General features: G+C 37.1%; 1 protein-coding gene across 2 annotated transcripts in view; it reads right to left on the bottom strand.

Moving 5' to 3' along the window:
• Positions 1-431: 431 nt before the first annotated feature.
• Sema3d (semaphorin 3D) overlaps positions 432-22280 on the bottom strand; it is a 197523-nt gene continuing 175674 nt past the window's right edge. The window contains exons 15-18 of one of the 2 annotated variants that reach the window (XM_075956063.1): positions 19285-19442; positions 16709-16773; positions 12099-12238; positions 432-3052 (exon numbers count right to left, since the gene is read on the bottom strand). In XM_075956063.1, the coding sequence (XP_075812178.1) occupies positions 2627-3052; positions 12099-12238; positions 16709-16773; positions 19285-19442 (789 nt within the window). In that variant the 3' untranslated portion in view covers positions 432-2626. The remainder of the gene's footprint in view (positions 3053-12098; positions 12239-16708; positions 16774-19284; positions 19443-22280) is intronic. The other variant, XM_075956062.1, reaches the window with a different exon arrangement.

Raw genomic sequence — 22280 nt, 5'->3', positions numbered from 1 at the left:
AAATGCAAATGAGTTCATCTGGGCACAGTTACATTTAGCAGCACAAAAGACGGGAATAAAAATTCAGCAAAACACACACAAGAAAGTTAAAGACATGTATTGAAGAGTAAGAAATATATATATATAGAATGAATACCTAGGTTGTTCTAGAGTCTCTTCTGAAATATCTGGTATCTTTGAATATTCAAAATGTGAGCAATAGTCTGCTTTTTCTTCACTTCAATAAGGGTTCTATTTCTGATGTTAAGGAGGTAAACATTGCATTTGTCAGTTTATATATTTACACTCTTATAAAGGTTCTGGACAAGTAATAAAATGTGGTTTAGATACAATTTGTTTTTTTTTTAACCTTAGTCCCCAATTTTATTTTATAACCTTATCTTATGTAATCTTACTAATAGGTTATATAATATATTTTATTCATCATTAGTAGTTTTGTATTCAAAGCAGCAAAAATTTTATTTTAAACCAAGGGTATAAAATAGATTTACAGAATGTTGATAGGAAACAATTACATTTGAGCTAAGTAATTAGCAAATGGTTTCGATATTCTTATCTAGATAAAATTAATTTTCAGAGGTCAGTACAAATATCAGAACCTTGTATAATTCTTAACCCCGTCCATATTTGAGAATTACTTTCTGATACACAACAATCTGAAAGTAATTTTTAAATGAAGCACGACCCCTTGGACTTTCTTTGAGTTTGCCATCAGTTTGTAGGATTCACAGTAAATTAATAAATAAACTCCCTTGTGTGGTATTTGATTACTAGTCTAACCATGGCACAATAATTTGTATGTATTTCTTCTGGAGATGCAATTCATTCTGGTTCACTTATTAAGACAGTTCCTTCACTTTTCCTCATCCTTAGAGTAAAACGTCTACAGATATTCATTATTATACCAGTCCCTCACAGCTGACTGGGAAGCCTTTGAGATAGGAGCGCAATGCTGATTAAATGAATAGAAGATCCTGATTCTGCATTGGACAAAGAGATTGACTCCCTAACACTGGTCTTTAATCACACAGGCTTCTCACAGACTTCTTTCAGAGCGTGTAGAATGCATGAGAAACAAGTAAGGTCTGTTGGTTTTCTAAAAAGCCACATTCTTTCTGAGGAAGTGACTAATTGTTCATTTCACACTATAAGGAGTGTGAAAAGGCCAAACAGAGGAAGGCTACGGTCTTTGTGCTCGAGGAAGGAAAGGTGAGTTCTGCAGAGACTGGGCAGGGAAGCAATGTTCAGAGGGAACATTGAATTTGAAACGTGCTAACAAAATACAAGTGGTCTTCACATTAATGCTGTTCATTTTCTTTACAGACTTGCTTTGTGGTAAAACTGCTAAAACAACGCTGCTTGAACTCTAACGTATCACCCCAGAAATTCAGAAAATGTGTGTCAAGAAAAGGATGTCAAAGAGTTAAGTTAACCCTTCCTGTCATCAAAATTCTGCACTTAGCTATTCATTCAACAAATATATAGTCCCACTCCCCCTGTCGGCCATCTACTTAATTATCTCTGCATGTGTTACATATTGTTTACTCCTGTTTACTCAACTACGACCAAATAACGATATAAATGCAAACAATATACAGCATATGATAAATACATAGAACAAAGAGAACACAGAAATACATTGATTATAAATAAAATAGTGTCACCCCATAATTCTTTACAATTTTTACTTCCACTTGAGGTTCTGCTTACAGTTTGTTATAATCTAGACTCTTTTTTTAATGGATACATTACAAGTTGGGAGATAGCTATGCTCCAGTGGAAAGAGTTCCGTTACATTCTACCTAGTTTGTGTTTGGCTTCCTTCCTTTTTGTGTAATATAAGTTTTCCCCAAAGCCAGCATTTATGGCTATCTTGCTGTCTGCCTAATAAGTCCCTTCTGTGATATAGTGCACACATCACGCCACGCTTACTATGTATAAAATATTTCTCCATGTTCTTAAAATGGAAATGGCGCATTCTGCATTCTAGAACACAACATTAACCATTAGGTTCCGTCTGTGAACCTGTTTCTCTTGACCAATCACAAGGACTCTTGTTCGGATCATTAATACCCTTTCGTATAATCACTATCGCAGTGCACTAGATGTAGCCGGTGGCCTGAAAGAAGGGACATACTTTTCTAAGTTCTCATACCTGACTCCAAGTGCGGATTGATGGTTCCTTGTCACTAGCATAAGATGTTTTAATTCGTGCCTCTCTTCCAATTCCTACAAGATCACCCGTTCTAGAATGGAATGATTTAGCTGCTCATCAAAACATAGCCAACTGCACTATAAACTCCATGTTTAATGGGCATGCTTAGGAATAAAGCACCTTCCATTGGACAGGATGATGTTCAGTTAGCTTACTTCTATATATGACTTAAAATTCAAATATAAAACATTTACAAATATAAGGCTCCAATTTTGAGGACAATGCTTGACTTTGCTGATAAAATGTTTCGTTCTCAGAAAACTAGTCCAGATGAATTCCTATCTACCACAGAGTCTCATTAAGATGAAACTCCATGGAAGGCATGCATGGATTGGCAATGAGGGATGTACAAAACAGAAGACGGTATTTTTCAGTCCGGAAAATAATTTTCTCTTTAAATTAAATAGAGAACTATGTAGCCACGGCTCTGTGGAGCTCCTCCAGGTCTCTGTGATGTCGTCGGTTTCGTTTCTTCTTTATTTCCTGCATGTGCTTCCATTTCGGGCTGCCCTTGTTGCGTTGTCTCCGCTTCTCCCTGTACCACATCTGTTCGCAGTACTGGTCCAGGCTGAAGTTCGGGCTGCTAAGGATTTGGATGTAGTCTTTGTATCTCAACCGTGACTCAGCCAATAGATCCTTGACCTGCCCCTCCTGGTGTTCTGCCCTCTGGGTATTTTCCATCTGTTCGTTCTCAATGACATTTAAAGTCAGCTTCACTACGGTGTGGACGAAAGTGTGTTCTTGTGCTTTGCAGTAATACATCCCAGAGTCCTTCTTCTGCAGGCTCCGGATCAGTAGCCCATAGTCCGTTTTGATGATTCTTTCATCGGGTTTCAACTGCAGGTTGGGAAAAAAAAATGTAGGTAATAAATTAGAAACAGAGAGCCACAAGCAAATGAAAACAGACCACGTAGTTTTACTTAGATGAACCTAAAAGATATATTCTTCAACTTTCTGTCATCAAACATTGTCAGCCGTAGCTGAAGATTGTTTTTAAAAAAAAATTAGCTAAAATAGTAGCCCCCAAGCCATACCCTGAATTCTCTATGTTTGTATCTTATCACATCCAAATGAACTTTGAGATACTGTTCATTTTTCTCTCCAGTGTAGAAATCAGAATGAAATGCACTTGGAAACAATGAAGCAGAAGTGGTGCTATCAAATAACCTGTCCAGATATTCCAGATGGAACTCAGTGCCTAAGCTCACAAACAGTTGCAAGGGAGACTTACAGAGTCCCTGTTAACTAGAAGAACTCAGAATGTTTACCACCTATGGTAGAGAGGAGAACAATGTATTAGCTCTGCCTTCTACATATCACCATATAAATGATCTGCACAGTCTGCGAGAATGAGAACCTGAATTGCAAAAACGTGCCTAAGGCTTTGGGCTGTCACTTAGCAGGCCTGTACTGAGAGAGCTAGCCTTGTTTAAAGCTAATTTCCCGATTATCATTGACTTGTTCAAGTGGTACTTTGGGGTGGCGTATTTGTGGAAATTTTCACCATAGTTTGGAATACTCTGTCTAGCACAGTAATGTGATTTAAAGTGCGAGAAAGCACAATGAATAAAACAAACCTCCCCTGAAATGTGACGCTCAACTTTTTGAAGGGGTGATAGTGAGAGACAATTCAAATGTTAAGCTTGTCTGGCTGACAAAGGGTGGGAATAATGACTTATCTTCAATGTAGCAGGGGGATGTTCATCAACACAAGGGCCTTGTTGAAATACGGTGTATTGTTGAGTGGCTAGGCATGTGGTAGAACAACAATAACAACAACAACAACAACAAAGAGACCTGGAAGATTTCCCAGCTCACACATCTGTCCCGGAACTGCAGACTTTTGGCTGATGGCAACGAAAGAGACGTAAAGACAGCTAAATTAAATTTATTCACAGTGGGTGGACTATACTTCACATTCTTATGTGAAAAGTATGTAGGAGGGGAAAAAAAACCCTCTCTTATTCTGGAAATATGAGAAAAGGGAAAGAAACATCTTTGGCTACCAGCCCAGTCAACTAACAAGTATATGGCAAACCACCCTGGGTGCCAGAGAAGAGCAGCTGGCGGGGAACCAGTGGAGGCCAAAGGCAGGTCACAGCTCAGATTCGTGGTTAATGAGGCTGAATCAGGCCTGCATTGCACTGTCCTGAGCCTGCACCATCCAGGCTTTTGCTTGGTTACCTGGCTGTGTCCTTTCCCTGGACCTTTTGGTGAGCTGGATGTGTTTTCTTTTCCCGCTGGATACAATCACAAAGCCGCAGCATCTTAAACTGCTATTGTAATACAAACTAACTAACCCCAAATTAATTTCCATTTTCAAACCATAGAAGCCTCCTGCCCAAAATAAATGTGTATATGTGTTCGTAGACTTCTAAAGGGAAGCTGAACAGCAACAGCAGTCTCATATTTAACACAGAACATATTTGCCTTCCTTTTAAATACTTTTATTATAATTGTTTAAAAATATAAATACAGCTTAGATCTCAAAAGACTGGCTCTGTATATTTGAATGCTGGTTTCTCGTCTGATCGTTCCTACTTCGATTAACTTATCTTCCCCAATGTTCTCCCGCCGGTCAGTTCCTGGACAGCACATGGTGAGTTTGGAAGTAAAAAGCGTTATAGCTGCCGTGTTAGAGGAAAAGTTTAATTTCTGCAGTTTCTGTAGTTCTCATCACTGAAAGTGCCCTGAGGCCATCAGCATGAAACTGCAATTGTAGTTCGTCTCTCCACATCACAGACCTCTCTGCAGTCTGTGTCTGATGTCGCTTAGGCTACACTCAATGTGAACATTAGACACCATCACAGTTTTGCTGGGTGCTGTCTCTTGTTTTCTTTAATCTTCCAGAAGGAGGAAATTCTGACTGTAGCTTCAAGAGCACTGGATAACACCCCAGTGCTGCTTTGTCCTTCTCTTTTTGTATCCTGTTTAGGAAGCTTTGTCCTGAGACTGACTGAGATCCCTGCCCCCTTTTCATGTTAGTTCAGTCCTATAGGACTTTTCACTTCATAAACACCTGGGATTCCATTACTAGGGGAAGATCCTTCACCTTTTTTATCATCTATGGAATACTAAATGTTCTTTCGATTTTTACCAATTGTTATAAAATGTGCTTTATTTTATTGTATGTTTTTGTTTTTGAGCTAGATGGATTTACTCAAGGTCTATCAGGTTGCTTAATGAATTTTTGTTTCTTTTCCAAAATTTCCAAATAAAGCTTACTGCAGTGGAATCATTAGTAGAACAGATTTCTATTTCATACATTTGAGAAAATTCTTACAATTTATGGATAAAAATCTGTGATGCAGAAGTTAAGTAGTAGATTGGCTTTCACTGCTTTCCATTATTTCTCTATAATGCTTTCTTTCTCTGCTGGGACAGGACACATACTCAGCCTGTGACCCGGAGTGAAAAGGCATCACAAACAGCTGAGAAAATTGAGCCTCTCTCAAAGAGATCATTTCTGGCCACTGATGCACAAATTCATGGAATTTTCTCCAATCTACAAGTGCTAAGCACAAGCGACCCTAATGCGAAGAACCCAAACCATTCTTCTATTGGAGACAGCTATCCATTTGCCTGATGTGAGCAAGGATTATATGCTTGCTGTTGTTACCTAAAGCTTCTTAGTGAAAGACAATTCATTTCAAATGAGAAGAACAAAGAAACAGTGAAGGTCATTTAGATACTAAAGAGCAGGTGAAGATGAGAGGTGCTCCATTCTTTATTAAGAGCAGCTGGAAGGTCTAATGCATTCCTGGTGTCTTGGAAGAAATTACAACTTCAGGAATATTCTTTTCTCCAGAAAACATTGCCAGAGGGGAACTGGTATCAAATAAGGAAGAAAACCCTCATCATTAAAAATATGAAAACCTATAAGCCTGTTGTAAAAAAAAAATGTGTTTGTATTTAAGAAAAAAAACACTAAATACTTTTCTAATTTAATATTGTAGGAAGTAAAAAATACTGTAAGAAAAAATATATGCATATTTTTAGGTTTTTCCAATTATGCTTCTAAATGCTACATAGTAAAACATTTATTAAAATAACAGAAAACCAATAATCATTTTAGGCAAAAAAACAAAAGAAAAATATTACTAAAATAACTGGTTTGTTCTTTAAAGAAATGAAATTTATACCTAACTGTTAGAATAACTTTTTATCTTTGAAAAAATATAAACATAAAAATATAAGGTATAGGTATAAATTAAGGTGGGAAATCATTGGTGCCTTATTATGGAAGAAGTTCCTAAGCAGAAGAGTTAGGAAATTGTGTACTTAGAAATAAGTAGATTTATCTTATTCAAATATAACACTTTCGTAGAAAAGTTAGAACTATTAGAAACAAAAGATGTATAATTAAGATACTTAGAATGTGTTACTATTAAATTATTGATTTCTGTAATGTAGAGATGGCTTGAAAAAAGCTTTTTTTTTTTTCTTTTGGTTTTCTGAGACAGGGTTTCTCTGTAGCTTTGGAGCCTTTCCTGGAATTAGCTGTTGTAGATGAGGTTGGCCTCGAACTCACAAAGATCTGCCTGCCTCTGCCTCCCAAGTGCTGGAATTAAAGGTGTACACCACCACCTGGCAAGGAAAGTATTTTTAAGTGAATCTGCTAACAACTTCCCAAATGATGGACCCCTAAGATATGTTACTGAGATAATTAATGGAGGCACAGAGCTAAGAAACTTGAGAACATTTGCTCACACCTCCTATTATTGAAGGAAGTAAATTTTAACACGTGTGTGTGTGTGTTTTCCAGATTGCTGAAAGTTTCTTAGATCTTATGTATAGTAGCTTTTTTCTGTGAGGTGCACATACCTCAAAATGGTGGCAGTGACGGACAATCAAACAGTATAATGACCAATGTCTCCAAGTTTTATATTACTTTTCAGTAATTTGTCCGAGCTAAATAGAAAAATAAATATCTAGATATAAAGGCAGCCTTTTTTATTACTAGAAAACATGATTTATGCCTGTGGATTCTGTGTGGATGAAAGAGAGACAATGGTCTGATGTTTATTAGTAGGAGGAAGCAGGGAAAGTACTCCCAGGGTGCTGATGAGTACCGAAACTGAATAAACCCAAAATATCACTCATGCTTATCCGCACTAAGTGGTATCATGATTCTCTCTGGGTTGTTACAAATTTAAAAGCATTTATTTGCTTTCATAACAAAAACAAAATGAAAGGAAAACAGAGCGCTACAGATGGAAAAGGCAGACGCTGGAAGATGCGTTAGAAACGTTCAGCTCCATCAAGAAAAAAACAGTATGGCAAATGGCATGAAGGATCACTTCTTTTCTTCGTTAAAGTTATCCCCAAAGTTCAACAGAAGCTTGGGACTGCCAATTACCGTGCTAGCTGCAGCATAAACACCATCAGTTTCAACCAGCCTTATAAGAGAGTCAGCAGGCAACCTCCCCCAAAGCACCCAGCTGCGAAGTGGCTTGGTGAGGAAATGGGCTCCTCCTGGCACCGAATAACCTGGTGACAGCATCTGTAGCCCAGGAGGCCATGATCCATCCCCTGGGCTTTTTATGAGCAGAGGAAAGATTGCAAGTGGCGACCTTATGAGCGAGGACCAGAAGACATCCTGCAGGGCAACAGGCTTCAAGTGCAGCCAGGATATTGCCCTGTTCCTCAACTCAGGAAGCAGCACTGCGGGTCCTGGACAATGGGAAACCACCCATTTGTGAAGACAGATGAAAATACCAGTTGAAACATTGCAGGGAACATACTTTCCAACAGAATGCAATAAATACATTATTTCTGCTCCATTGAAATTCATGGAGCATGGTACCATCGTGATATGTGATATAGTGCTGTTAGGTACATTAAAACAACGCATAGGAATCTCAGAAAAAATGAAGAATGTAAGTACACCATAGGCAAATACGGCTATCTACAGCTGCAGGAATACCTCCAGCAGTACCACACTTTTAAGCTAAAGGTCAGATGGATTTGCTATGAAGGACAAATACCTCTCTAATTAGAGCTAATAGAAAGAAAAATCAAACCCCAGTAGCTATAAAATCTAAAAGTAGCTTCAATTCATTCATAATTAAAATATGTAAATGTAACTAAATTAAATCTGCACCTTAAAATGCCAACAGTATTCAATATTTCTTTAATAAAGAAAGAGGACTTGTACTTTGAAGTAGAATAATTATTATGATATCAGATAATAGTTCAATATAGATTACAAAAACAGATATGATAATGATGTGGGATTCTTCTCTGTATGCTTTGAATATGTTTTATCACCATTAATTTAATAAATTAATAAAGAAAATGAGTTTGGCCAATGGCTTAACAGAACAAAGCCAGGCAGAAAATCTGAACAGAGATGTAGAAAGGGAGTAGGTGGAGTTGAGGAGACACCATGTAGCTGTCAAAGAAGACAGACGCCCTTCACAGATCTGGAGAAGACAATAATCAACTTTATATGGAAAAACAAAAAACCCAGGATAGCCAAAACAATCTTATACAATAAAGGATCATCTGGAGGCATTACCATCACTGACTTCAAACTCTATTACAGAGCTACAGTATTAAAAACAGCTTGGTATTGGCATAAAAACAGAGAAGTCGACCAATAGAATCAAATAGAAGACATTGACATTAACCCACAAACCTATGAACACCTGATTTTCGATAAAGGAGCTAAAAGTATACAATGGAATAAAGAGAGCATCTTCAACAAATGGTGCTGGCATAACTGGATGTCAACCTGTAGAAGAATGAAAATAGATCCATATCTATCACCATGCACAAAACTCAAGTCCAAATGGATTAAAGACCTCAATATCAGTCTGAACACACTGAACCTGATAGAAGAGAAAGTGGGAAGTACTCTACAACACATGGGCACAGGAGACCACTCCCTACGTATAACCCCAACAGCACAGACATTAAGGGCCTCATTGAATAAATGGGACCTCCTGAGACTGAGAAGCTTCTGTAAAGCAAAGGACACTGTCGCTAAGACACAAAGGCAACCCACTGACTGGGAGAAGATCTTCACCAACCCTGCAAATGACAAAGGTCTGATCTCCAAAATATATAAAGAACTCAAGAAACTAGACCGTAAAAATCTAATCAACCCAATTATAAAATGGGGCACTGAGCTGAACAGAGAATTCTCAACAGAAATTCAAATGGCCAAAAGACACTTAAGGTCATGCTCAACTTCCTTAGCGATCAGGGAAATGCAAATCAAGACAACTTTAAGATACCATCTTACACCTGTCGGAATGGCTAAAATCAAAAACACCAATGATAGCCTTTGCTGGAGAGGTTGTGGAGAAAGGGGTACACTCATCCATTGCTGGTGGGAATGCAAACTTGTGCAACCACTTTGGAAAGCAGTGTGGCGGTTTCTCAGGAAATTCGGGATCAACCTACCCCTGGACCCAGCAATACCACTCTTGGGAATATACCCAAGAGAGGCCTTATCATACAACAAAAGTATATGCTCTACTATGTTCATAGCAGCATTGTTTGTAATAGCCAGAACCTGGAAACAACCTAGATGCCCTTCAATGGAAGAATGGATGAAGAAAGTATGGAATATATACATATTAGAGTACTACTCAGCAGTAAAAAACAAGGACTTCTTGAATTTTGCATACAAATGGATGGAAATAGAAAACACTATCCTGAGTGAGGTAAGCCAGACCCAAAAAGAGGAACATGGTTCCTGCTTCATGAAAGAGTCTGCTAGACATTCTGCAAGATAAAGATGAAAGTGACTGACAAACACCCAATACAGGTGAAACTGTCTTTGAAATTTCCTGATTCATGGAAAAGTCTGCTAGATACCATGGGCCTGTAGGCTGAAGATGGATACCCCAAGGTTACAGAAGAACTTTGGGTTACTGTCCAGGCAGCAAGATGTCTCTTTTAATTTTAGAGTTTTGGAAGGTGCTCACAATGTACTTCCTGTTTACTTAGGTAATATTGTGTCCATTTGGAGTCTTTGATGAGATTGAAGAAAGATAGTTACAAATATAAAAGATATATTAGATATAAAACATTAGACTCACAAAGATAGGAGAGATGATAGAGTATTTTCCTTAATTTGCCAGATGTAAATAGACTAAATATTGTAACTATAATTCTTGTTAATAACTTTTGTTGTATGTAAACTTGCTATATTATAGTTAAAACCTTCCTTTTTAAATTAGACAAAAGGGGAGGTAATGTATGATTCCCTCTGTATGCTGTGAATACGTTTTATTGCCATTGATTAATAAAGCTGCTTTTGGCCAATGGCTTAACAGAGTAAAGCAAAGCAGAAAGTCTGAACAGAGAGTAGAAAGAGATAAGGAGATGCCATGTAGCTGCCAAAGGTGACAGATGCCTCGGAACCTTTACTAGTAGGCCACAGTCTTGTGGTGATAAACAGATTAATAGAAATGGGTTAATTTAAGATGTAAGAGTTAGTTAATAAAAAGCCTGAGCTAATATGTCAAGCATTGTTGTAATTAATATAGTTTCCGTGTAATTATTTGAGTCTTGGGCAGCTGGGAACAAACGAGCAGGCTTTGCCTACAGGATGGACTTAAATAAATATTGAGTGTGTATATTCCCTGCCTATGTTAGAATTTATGTTTAATGATATCAAGTTTTGTTGATATGTGATATTGTAGAGAATAGAGTCAACAGATACCCTCAAATTTTGAGTTTCATATATTTACGCACTAAACTTAAGTCAACACAGAGAAAAATGGTCGTTATTCTTTTATTTTTTTCTGTTAATTTTCTTAACACTGACTTGTGATTGCAATATGTTATGAATATTTTATGTCACAGAATAATCCTATCCACTGGGACCTCAGGAGTATCTTTGAACTCTAAAAACATCTATTCTGAATTCTGCATTCAATCTTCCACTCATTAGAGTGTCTTTTGTGTAATATAAGAATTGTAAATCCTAATAAAATATTATTAGATTCTTTAATAATTTTATTTATTTATATATGTATGGGTCTGAGTGTACGCTAGGGCACAGAGGTCAGAGTAGGCATTAAAACCCCTGTAATTGTAGTTACCCGTAATTATTAACCACCCAATGTGGGTACAGATTCAGTAATCTGGGCCCTTCGGAAGAGCTGCCAATTTTCTTAAGCATTGAATCATCTCTCAAGCCCTGTTACTGGGTTCTTTTTGTTCTTATTAATAAACATAAGAACAATCAATTCTACAATATAACTTTTAATTCACAATGCTTACAATATTAATCTAAGATTTCTAAGACTGCCTAAAATAACCTCATTCAATTCTGTAACATATATCTATGTCATAAAATGTTCATAACATATCTCAGTCTCAAGTCAAGTGTTAAGAAAATTAACAAAATAAAATAAATAAAATAAAACAATTAATTTTCTCTCCTTGACTTAAGATTTATTATGTAAATAAATAAAACTGAAAATCTATACATTTCCAAGTTATGTAATTTTATCCACTTTCATCTTATGATATGATTTAATAGAAATTGATATTTCTGGAAATATTTCATTTTGTGACCTAGATTAAACTCAGTAGTAGCTGAAATTTAGTGACGTTACCATGGTTATGAAAAAATTGTGTTCTCATCTTAATCAGAAATTGTCTTGAAATTCCTTAAAAAATAAAAATTTGAAAAAAATCATGTGAATATTTTTAAAATCTGTATCAGTGCTACATGGGCACTGAATTGGCTTGTTCATATTCCCAAACAATTGCAACCTCTGTTGTTGGTGAGTCTAAACTCTGACCTGTCCTTTCATCAAACAGTGGGGAGAGTGCTCTGTGACACTCAGTGTTGTGCAACTTTCAATAAGGAATAGCTGACTTCAGTTTGAAAGCAGAATCCTTGCTGCTGACGGCTTACCTCCTCACGATGCTCCTCTCCTGACCGCTGGATGTACCACTTAACAGAGGCTTGCTGAGATTTTGGTATACATTCCAGAAAGGTTGAATTAAATTCAATTCCAAAAATCACCTTTTCATCAGCTGTTTCATGACTAATGCCTAGAAAGCAAACATAGCATTGGAGATTAACCTTGACCTGATTTTAAAAGCAATGGGAAAATAGACTGATTCAGAACAGATGTCACCATGGAAGAACCATACACATTATTAAAGAGAATGGAAATTCATACTATTATACTCTTATCGAGAATCAGATACTATCCAACACAGGGATGTTTAAACTACACCTCTATCATAATCTTAGTCTTTAATTGCCAAATTACAATTATTTTAAAGATGTAAAAATTTGGAATATGTAACAATTGATATTATATCTCTTTATTAAAATCTTTTTATGTCTTTCAATGTTGTTCATTCTGGAAGAACAACTTAGTTTTTTATTCACATAAATAATTTAATTTTTTCATTTTTATTTTTCTGTATAGGTATTTTGCTTGCCTGTATGCAAGCATGCATACAATCCCCACAGAGGCCAAAGAAGGTGGCCAATAGCCCACGGCTGGAATTACAGGTGGTTGTTAGCTGCTAAGTGAGTGCTGGGAAATTGTCTCAGAATTTATCTAGAAGAGAAGCCAGTGCTTTTTACTATTAAGTCATCCCTTCAACTCCAGCAATTTAGTTTGAGAAAACACAGACAGACAAATAGACACACACACACACACACACACACACACAGAGAGAGAGAGAGAGAGAGAGAGAGAGAGAGAGAGAGAGAGAGAGAGAGAGAGAGAGAGAGAGAGATTCTACTTAAATTGGTACACAGAGTTGAACAGGTAATATTTTTAAAATTTGATATCTGCGATCAGGAAAGTAAGTAGAATCGTCCAGGCTTGATGAAGTTGTGTGACAAGAGCAAGGTCAGTAGTCTGCTCTATAATGGAGACCTTGTCTATATTGCCTGCCATTTTGGTTTTGTAGATACTCTATTAGGTACTTAGTACAAGTCATTTAATGAGATGCTAAGAAATAGTTTCCCAGATATTTTACTAATTCAGCTGCACTATCTAAAATACATTATATCCAGAGTATTAAAAGGCTATGCCCCTTTTGGATATAAAATTTGTGCTCAAATTAATCAGTAAAAATGATATCTGCACAGATTGACTCAAATAATCACTTTCCGTCAAATATTCCATTCTACAGATGAACAATTTGGTATTTTAGGCATCAGCACATGACTAAAGTTATGGAACCAGGAGGACCTAAGGCAGAACACACAAAACAACTAACATAAATACTAGAGAGAAAGCAGGAAAGTTTTCAGCTAGGATGGCTGAGAGGTGTTTCTGAGGAAATCTCTGTATCAGAATAAAATCCCACAGTGTGAAAATGCAGCTGTGTGAGCTCCTGAAGCAACTACTCACTGCAAGTTGCAACAAGACAAGTAGACCCAAGGAAGGACATGATTGATCCCTTTCAACATGTGAAAATCTACCGGTGGATGAACAGTGAAGTCATAGGTGAGGAAAGTTTACAAGTGGACTGGGAAGAGACAGCCAAACAGGATCCTATAGGTCAGGCTGGAAGCTATAATTCCCACTAATTGTATAAGAAGATGGGAAAATGTTTCTAGGATGGCAGCATCATATCTGACTGGAGTTTTTTTTTTTTAAAGAAATTATTCAGGATATCGGTTGGTGATAGACTCACAAGGGGAACTACGGCAACAGGGAGACTTGTAAAGAGTCTACTGGTTGGGCTGGAGAGATGGCTCAGTGGTTAAGAGCATTGCCTGCTCTTCCAAAGGTCCTGAGTTCAATTCCCAGCAACCACATGGTGGCTCACAACCATCTGTAAAGAGGTCTGGCGCCCTCTTCTGGCCTTCAGGCATACAGACAGAATATTGTATACATAATAAGTAAAATACATAAAAAATAAATAAATAAAAAGGAAAAAAAGAGTCTACTGGTGAAGAACCACAGCTTCGCTGTCACTGGTGGCAATAAGAAGTGGAGTTTGGCCTCAGAGACAGAAAGATTATCAAGAGGTCGGTGACAGACTGTGAAAGAAAGAGAGGCACCAGGGAGATGCCTAGGAGCTTTTCACCTCAGTTCAGTGAATGCTGTCATTATAAAAAACCATGGAAACAAGAAGTCTTTCTCAGTCACTCATTGTAGACACTAAATGGGCATTCAAGTGCAGTGTTTGAGTAGGACTGTGGGCACTCATGTCTAACATACAGGACAAGAAAGTTAACTATGAATTTGAGAGTTGAGAAGACTCTATTGCTACAGTAAGGGAAAAGACAAACAAATGTGTGATGAAAAATATGAGTTGGGATGCTACTAAATTCCCAATGCAGAAGGTTCTACAAGGTAAGTGGTTGACCCGAAAGATACAATGCCACAGCAGTGCAAGTGTGCAGAATACTATCTCTCTGAGGCTTGATTTGTTGTTTCTGATGACTTTTCTGATATAAATCAGCTACCATTATTGACTCCACTTAACAAGGATGTAGAGTAAGCTCACAAAACTTCTTAACTGGTAAGAATCCCTCTAGAGAATGAAGTGATTCAAAGAAGAAAGAATTGTAGATTATATAAAAATCACGGGGTTTTGATCCTACTTAATGTGCTGGCTTGGTGGGAGCCTAGCCAGTTTGGGTGTTCACCTTCCTAGATATGGACGGATGAGGGAGGACCTAGGACTTACCTCAGGGCCGGGAACCCTGACTGCTCTTTGGACTGGAGAGGGAGGGGGAGAGGAGTGGGGGGAAGGGGAGAGGGGTGGGAGGAGGGGGAGAAGAGTGGGAGGAGGGGGAGAAGAGTGGGAGGAGGGGGAGGGAAATGGGAGGCTGGGAGGAGGTGGAAATTTGTTTTTTTTTTTACTCTCCTTTTATCAATAAAAAAAAATGAAAATTGTCTATTGGATTTGAAATGGAAGAACTTGCAGGGGACCTCAACAGGAAGGGGATGGGCAAGATGGTGATTTAAAGAGATCTTGTGCAATGGTTTATAGAAGGAAAGGGGTGTGGGGAAGGGAAGGAGATTACTGTGTATGAGTGACTCAGGGAACAATGTACTTCGTTCATTTCCTTTATGCCACCTGTCATCATTTGACATAGAACTTATTTTTCCTGTTTTCCTTTTGTCCTTTCCCTAACAAACAGGTGAATATAAAGTCTAGGAATACATGGATAGTGTTCTTGTCATTCACACATCCTCAGTTCTCAAAACTGCCCCTGGTGTATCTTTTCATTTGTTGTGTAAAGGATTGAATTCATAGCATGCAATGAAGTTCACTAAAGTGAACAATGGACATAACAGTGAGTCACTTTCACATTAGAATAAAAAGGTTTCCACCCTATTCTATACCACAACTTTCTGCGCAGAAGGATGAACTTATAAGTTAAAAACACTACTGTGTTTTACAATCAAGAAATGACTTCTGGCCCACCAGTTACAAACTATGAAGAGTTAGGTCATTTTTGGTCAGTTACAAACAATATGAAGAAAGAGTGTGTCTTCCTTTCCCTATCCAAGTAGTGGTGTGTCTGTGTGTGTGTGTGTGTGTGTGTGTGTGTGTGTGTGTGTGTGAGAGAGAGAGAGAGAGAGAGAGAGAGAGAGAGAGAGAGATCTCAACACTCAGGAGGCAGATAGGAGTTAAAGTTCAGCCTGGTTTACAGAAGAAATCAAGCTTCAGGGCAGTATGCCAAAATATATAGAGACCCTGTCTCCAAAGAACAAAACAAAACAAAAAAATATGCATGTATATGTTTGGGGGTGGGATAATCAGAAGACAATAATTAAAACCTCAAAGCTATAGGTTTTAGAGTTAATTTTTCCATATTCAAACACAATCACCAAACCTCCTTTCCAGCATCCTACCTCTTCCCTACTCAGATTTTTAAGATCATCTATTCTGAGGACTGTTTCTTCTGAACAACATAGCCTTTAGTGAACTCTCCATTTACTAAATTTCTGTATTACTAATTGTACTCTATGACATCTCTTCCAAAGGGCATAAGCACTCTAAAAAATTCCCTTGTCTCGCAGTACACACAGATCAATTAAGGACATATGCAACTTACTCAATGAGCATTTACTGCTTGAAGGTATGCAAGAGTAAGTGAATGAAAATAAAGTTCAGACCACCTAAAACTTTGTTCTAATAAGCACTAAATTCTTTTTTTTTATCAGACCTTCCTGGGAGGTCTTCATGTTTCCTCAGGATTCTCAAATGTTTGGGGCTAAACCCTGTTTTGCTTCTAACAGAATCCTCCAACTTTAAAAGGATGGATAAGGCACTAAAGAAGAAACACGTTGTGGCTCAGGAATTTAAAAGACATATGAAACAAATCATGATTTAACAAAGGGTTATTCACTTAGGCAACTAGACAGGGAACTCGTTTATAAAACTCCTGTTGCTTTTCTAGAACATAAGCATTATACAAAATGAGATAGTCATATGTATGGTTGTTTAGATTCATATAGAATTTTTTAAAAAGGCTCAGGAAGAGAAGGATTATCATTTTAAGTGGTAAGAAATGTGCATCAAGCCCATACTTACTGTCTTCTATGTCCCAGCACTGAGTGATTGGGTCCCCATATTTTACATCCTGGCGTCTAGCTCGCCTATGGAAAGAAAATTAAGCTAATTAGATCTTCAAGTATAATTTGAATATAGAAAGGCTGTGTCTCATGCTAACACTAACTGAGACAAACTGTACTTGACTTACTGTGCAACGTAAATACAGGTCAGGGTTCCCATCAATCAAACATTAATTTAAATTCTTGTGGTAGAAAAGTCCCAACACAACAAATCCTGTTGTGCATTAAGATGATCAGAATTTCATTTAACTACTGCTCTTTTTCCCTAGCTTCACAAGTTATTCAATAGAACAGGTTGAACATGACTAAGATCCAGGTTTATACACAAGACACAGAAGAACTCTTCTTCCCCTCCTGCCTGCCAAAATCATAATATACAAAAGTCTTCCAGTGAGTAGGAAAATGCATATAAACAAAAAATTTAACTGTGTCGTTCATTCTATTACACACTTTATTCAATAAATTGGGGTCAGCCAGAAACAGAACTACAAGTTCAGTATGGCATGCATGCATATTTGTTATTATTGTCAATAAATAAGTAGCTATCCTGGTAATTATGAAAATAATACTTGAAATTTTGCATCATGTTATATGTTTTCCTTAAATTAATACCTATTTAAGAGGAAATGACACATGTCTACTTAATCTAAGTATATCTTACTCCTTAATATAGTTTCACTGTCTTTGTCTATTTTAAATTTTTAAACAGAAAGTATTTCAATATGCACATAAAAACATTAAAGTTGTACATATTAACATTCTACTACATAATATTTTTATACATAGATATAACTGTGAGATGTTACAATTGGGTTAAATGTATTTATCTCATTGGATACTGCTTTGAAATAAAAAATCTTCAAAATTCCTTCTGGTTTGTTTGAACTGTACAGCCCAGTGTTATTATCTATACTCCGCATTATGACACAACACACCAGGATTTTTTATTCTTATCTAACATTATTGCTAAATCCTCTAGACCCCTTCTTCCCTGCTACGCTCTGGGGTCCATGTTGTCACTTCGCAGATCAGAAACACAGCAGTAAACTTTCTCAGATGCTTGGAGTGCTCCCCAGGGGCACAGCTGACCAGATGACAACCTTGGAAAAGAGTCATCCATTGTACTCATCTGTAGCCCCTGATGGACATTATGTTAGGTGAGGGAGCACATCACAGTGGCATGTCTGGGAGATCAGAGATGCGGTCTTGGGAAACACAGGAAGAAAAAAAATTATGATGCTGTAAGGAACATAAGGTCATGAATGTTTTTAAATCTTGGCTTCTTCAGGAACAGGATCAATTAATCAAAGAGAACATTTATTGCCAAGTAATGAACACTCTACTTTTCAGCTTCTAGAAAAGAAATCCCCAAACACTCATTAAGATGACTTTATTCTGGGCAGACAAGTTTTAACAAACTGTTGGCAACTTTTAACTCCGAATAATCATATTTACCCACTTATGCTCAATGTATGGACTTAAAAGAATATAAACTGTGTCTTGGCTTTAACGAATATGTGCTGATGTACAAAAGACCTACAATTGTTGAGTTCTAATGTTTAGAATCGGATGGATTAGTGAAATATTTAACCTAAAATGTATGTACACGTGACAGTGAAACCAATACATGTTCTTCACTTAGAGCACTAAAGACACCCAAAGTTCCAAGATAGCTTAAAAATGAAGGTAACCGAAAGCATGTTATAATTTGATAACAGTTTTATCTAGGACATATACTTTGAATAACAACTTAGCAAATAATATTACTACCATGTACATACAAAAATATAACATATGACAGTAAAATATCCATCTAACATAAGTATGATTGGCCGGCATTCATATTTTTTCTAATGTTTTTCTCTTATAAAATAGTGTCAAAACATGTATCTCATAACTCTGGCTAACTTGTACTTGTGTGTGTAGAATACTGCAATGGTTGAGATTTCCTGGATATAGTCAAGTGTTTATAAAATAAAAAGCTACCAATGTCAAGGCAACAGTTTATTGTTAAAGTGGATCTGAGTGAAAGAAATTGACAAATTATAGCTATTAGAGTAAAAATAAAATTGCATCAAATCACTAAATGTACTGTGGTCTTTGTCCTCACTTCTGCAAACATGAGTACTTAGAACAACTTGCAAAATAATAGATGTGAATATATGCATCTTTAGAAGTCAGAGAGAAGGAATGTAATAAAACTAGTTAACAAGAACAATTCTGAGAAGTAAACAGGATATCACTATATAGCTCAGGCTATTCTGGAACTCACAGCAATTCTCCTGCCTCAGTCTCCTGTGTTGTGCAAATACAGGCATGAACCACTATGGTTGGCTGTTAAAAATGCTATATATAATTTATCAGATTTTTTAAAATTCCATATTTCACAATTTCAGAACATCTGTTCAGCCTTCCAACTTTAATATAAAGTGACTGCATATTTTAATTGTAATAATCCTTCCACAGGCCAAGTTTTCTATTTGCCTTTAACTGAAACTATGAGAGAAATCATGTGGGAGGGAGGAGCGTCCTGACCTTTTGGAAGTGGGTGCATATCTTGAGCAAGCATTTCCATCCCAAGCACAGTAGGGGTCTCTGGCAAGACAGCAATCTGCGCAGGCTTTCCCATAAGTGTCACATCTGTGCAAGGAGAGCTGGACCAATCCATCCCAGGAACCAACGTACAACTGTTGCTGCAAATCAAGCAGAAGTGAATCAGCGCCATCGCTCACATTAGTCTTGAGAATCTCCCTTTTCTAAGTAGCATACAATAGCTCTAAACCCATTTGTAAGTGTCCTGTTATCTGTAAACGCTGATGCAGAATTGTGAGGAAGGATAAAACAAGCAAACTTTGCCTACCCCTAGCCAGACTCTGATTTGAAGATTTCAATATGAAATCGACAACTATTTTGGAATATTAGTTGAAGATGTGTTACATTCGTTTATGCTGTGGAATATTTGTTTAACGATGCAAAGTTGTGCTGCATTCTTTTATGTTACATTTGTTTAACTGTGAAGTTGTGCTGCTTTGGCTTCCTAAAACACCTGATTGGTCTAATAAAGAGTTGAATGGCCTACAGCTATGGAGGATAAAGAAAGGGTGGGCAGGGCTGGCATGCAGGGAGAATAAATAAGAGGAGATAAAATGGGAAAGAAAGAGGAGGAGGAGTGAGAAAAGGAGAAGAGGATGATGCCAGGGCTAGCCACACAGCCACAGAGCCGCACAGCCAGCCACGGAGTAAGAAGTAAAGAAAGATATATAGATAGGATAAAGAAAGGTAAAAATCTCAGAGGCAAAATGTAGCTAAAGAGAAAAGAGATAATTTAATTTAGGAAAGCTGACTAGAAACAAGGCAAGCTAAGGCTGGGCATTCATAGTAAGAATAATTCTTGGGGCATTTATTTGGGAGGTGGGTGTTGGGCCCCTAAGAGTAAAATCAAACAAACAAAATAACAACAACAACAAAAAAAATCTCCAACAACTAAAAAGCTACTAACAACTACAGACAATATTTTAGAAAGCTGACACAGGCTAGGCAATAATTTAAGCTAATAAGCTGCTAGACTATGGAATTAAGACATCATTTCTTTCTCAGTAGTAGAAGTTGTACTTTGCTAGATGCAAATAAGCATAGATATTCCAGGCAAAATTGATGGCATGCCTCTGCCATGGCTCTCAACAGGAGAATTGTCTAAAGGAGACCCCTGACACTATTTTCTTTAAGATGAACTGATCCCTGATAAAATACAGGTTACAATTGGTGATTAAATGTTTGGTGTCTACATCATAAGGTATACTTAAACAATGCTATATCATAAAGCAAAGGCAGCAGGATACTGGAAACAGCAAATAAATTACACTTGGAAAGTTAGTTCTGAGATTCATGCAGTATTCCCCATGTACATCCATCTGAGCGTCTGCAGCAGAGGAGATGAAGACAGAGGCATAGTGTCAATGATAAGTCTCAGCCTATGATTCTCAAAAACTTAAAACTCTAGTGGACCATTCTCAGCTTTGAAATAAGGAGAAACCTCATAAAGGCATAGAGGTTACCAACTTATGGGAATCTATTGCCTGTTAAATTCTGTTAAGACTTCCTTGTTATTAAACACAAAGCATTCTGTTATCTTTTTTCCCACAATTCTCTGAAATGCTTATGGCAAATGGCTACACTTTCCTCATCACTCTCATGATCTTTACTAACTTCTTTTCCATCCATGAAGCTCTAACCTTTTTCAGCCTCTTACCTCCGCTGTGGCCTTTGTTTTGCTCTGAATCATCATTTGCATAAATTGTTTGCAAGGTTCTAACTAGTTTTCTAATGCCAGCTTTTCTTCATAACCCCCACCTCTGAAGAGGACCCACTTCCTTTTCCACAGACAGATCTTTCTAAAAAGATGTTCTTCTTCTGACATTCTCTCTCTTAAGAACCATAAGAGCTTTTGTTCTTAAGCTGTTAAACATCATGGGGGACAGGTAGAACCTGACAGCTCACGCTTCCTTCTCCAGAGTCATCTCTAATTTCCTTTCACCTTAAGTACGTATGTTTTGGATCAACTTTTATACACGCTTAATAGAAACAGGTGTAGACCTTCATTTTCACATTCTTATTTGCTCATTCTATCTAGTGAACTGTATCATTCATTTCTCAGTCTGTCTCTTTCTTCTCCTCCCAGCCCCTGGTCTTCCTGGCTCACTTTCAAGTTACTTTCTGTCCTTTGTCTTTGTGGTATATGCTTCATTTATTACTCTTTGTTGTCGGTGTGCTTCCCCATGTCAACTCTGTCCAGCTAATCTCCTGTTTAGTGCTACAGCCCTCATTCTTTTCTGTATCTTCAATGCACAATAGCAAAGAGTCAAGTACTAAAAGTTATTGAATGTGTAATTCAATGAAAAGAACTCAGAAGCAAACCCATTTAGACTTTCCGCTAATGGAACTACTAAGTTTAATTGTAGCAATGCCCTACTGTGGAACCTATATTATTAAATGAGCGTCTTAAATCTTGAGGGTTTTTGTAGTGTAGGAATAGAATGGTAAGACTAAATCTAGTCAATGTAGATTATACTATAACTGCAAATGATATTATATATATTTATGATTACTAAAATTGAACATTAACACTTACATCACTTTGCTTAAAATGTTGGCATATTGCATTCTATTTAAACTTACAGCAGAATGGGGATATCCAACCATGGTAGAAGAGGGAAAGTGCTTGTATAGTATTTACAATGACCTAGTGTGAATACTCAGCACTGAAAAAAAGGAATCCAGCTTTTTCTCATGCCTGTCAATAAACACAGTACTTAGGAGGTAGTGTCTGAATTAGATAATAAGATCCTGTTCTCCCCTGCAAAAAGTACAAATTAATTTTCTTAATAAGTGTAAAGCCCTAGGTTTGATTCCAAGCATTACTAAGCAAGTAGAATTAAATAAACATTAGACTCATAACAAGCAAGAGAGTTTTCTAGTTGAGAAAATTGGTTCTGAGAGTTTGCTATTGACTAAAGTGTTGAAGGCTGATTCTT

Source organism: Microtus pennsylvanicus, chromosome 22, assembly GCF_037038515.1.
Source record: "Microtus pennsylvanicus isolate mMicPen1 chromosome 22, mMicPen1.hap1, whole genome shotgun sequence".
Lineage (NCBI taxonomy): Eukaryota > Metazoa > Chordata > Mammalia > Rodentia > Cricetidae > Microtus > Microtus pennsylvanicus.
This window is presented reverse-complemented; position numbering and strand designations above follow the sequence as displayed.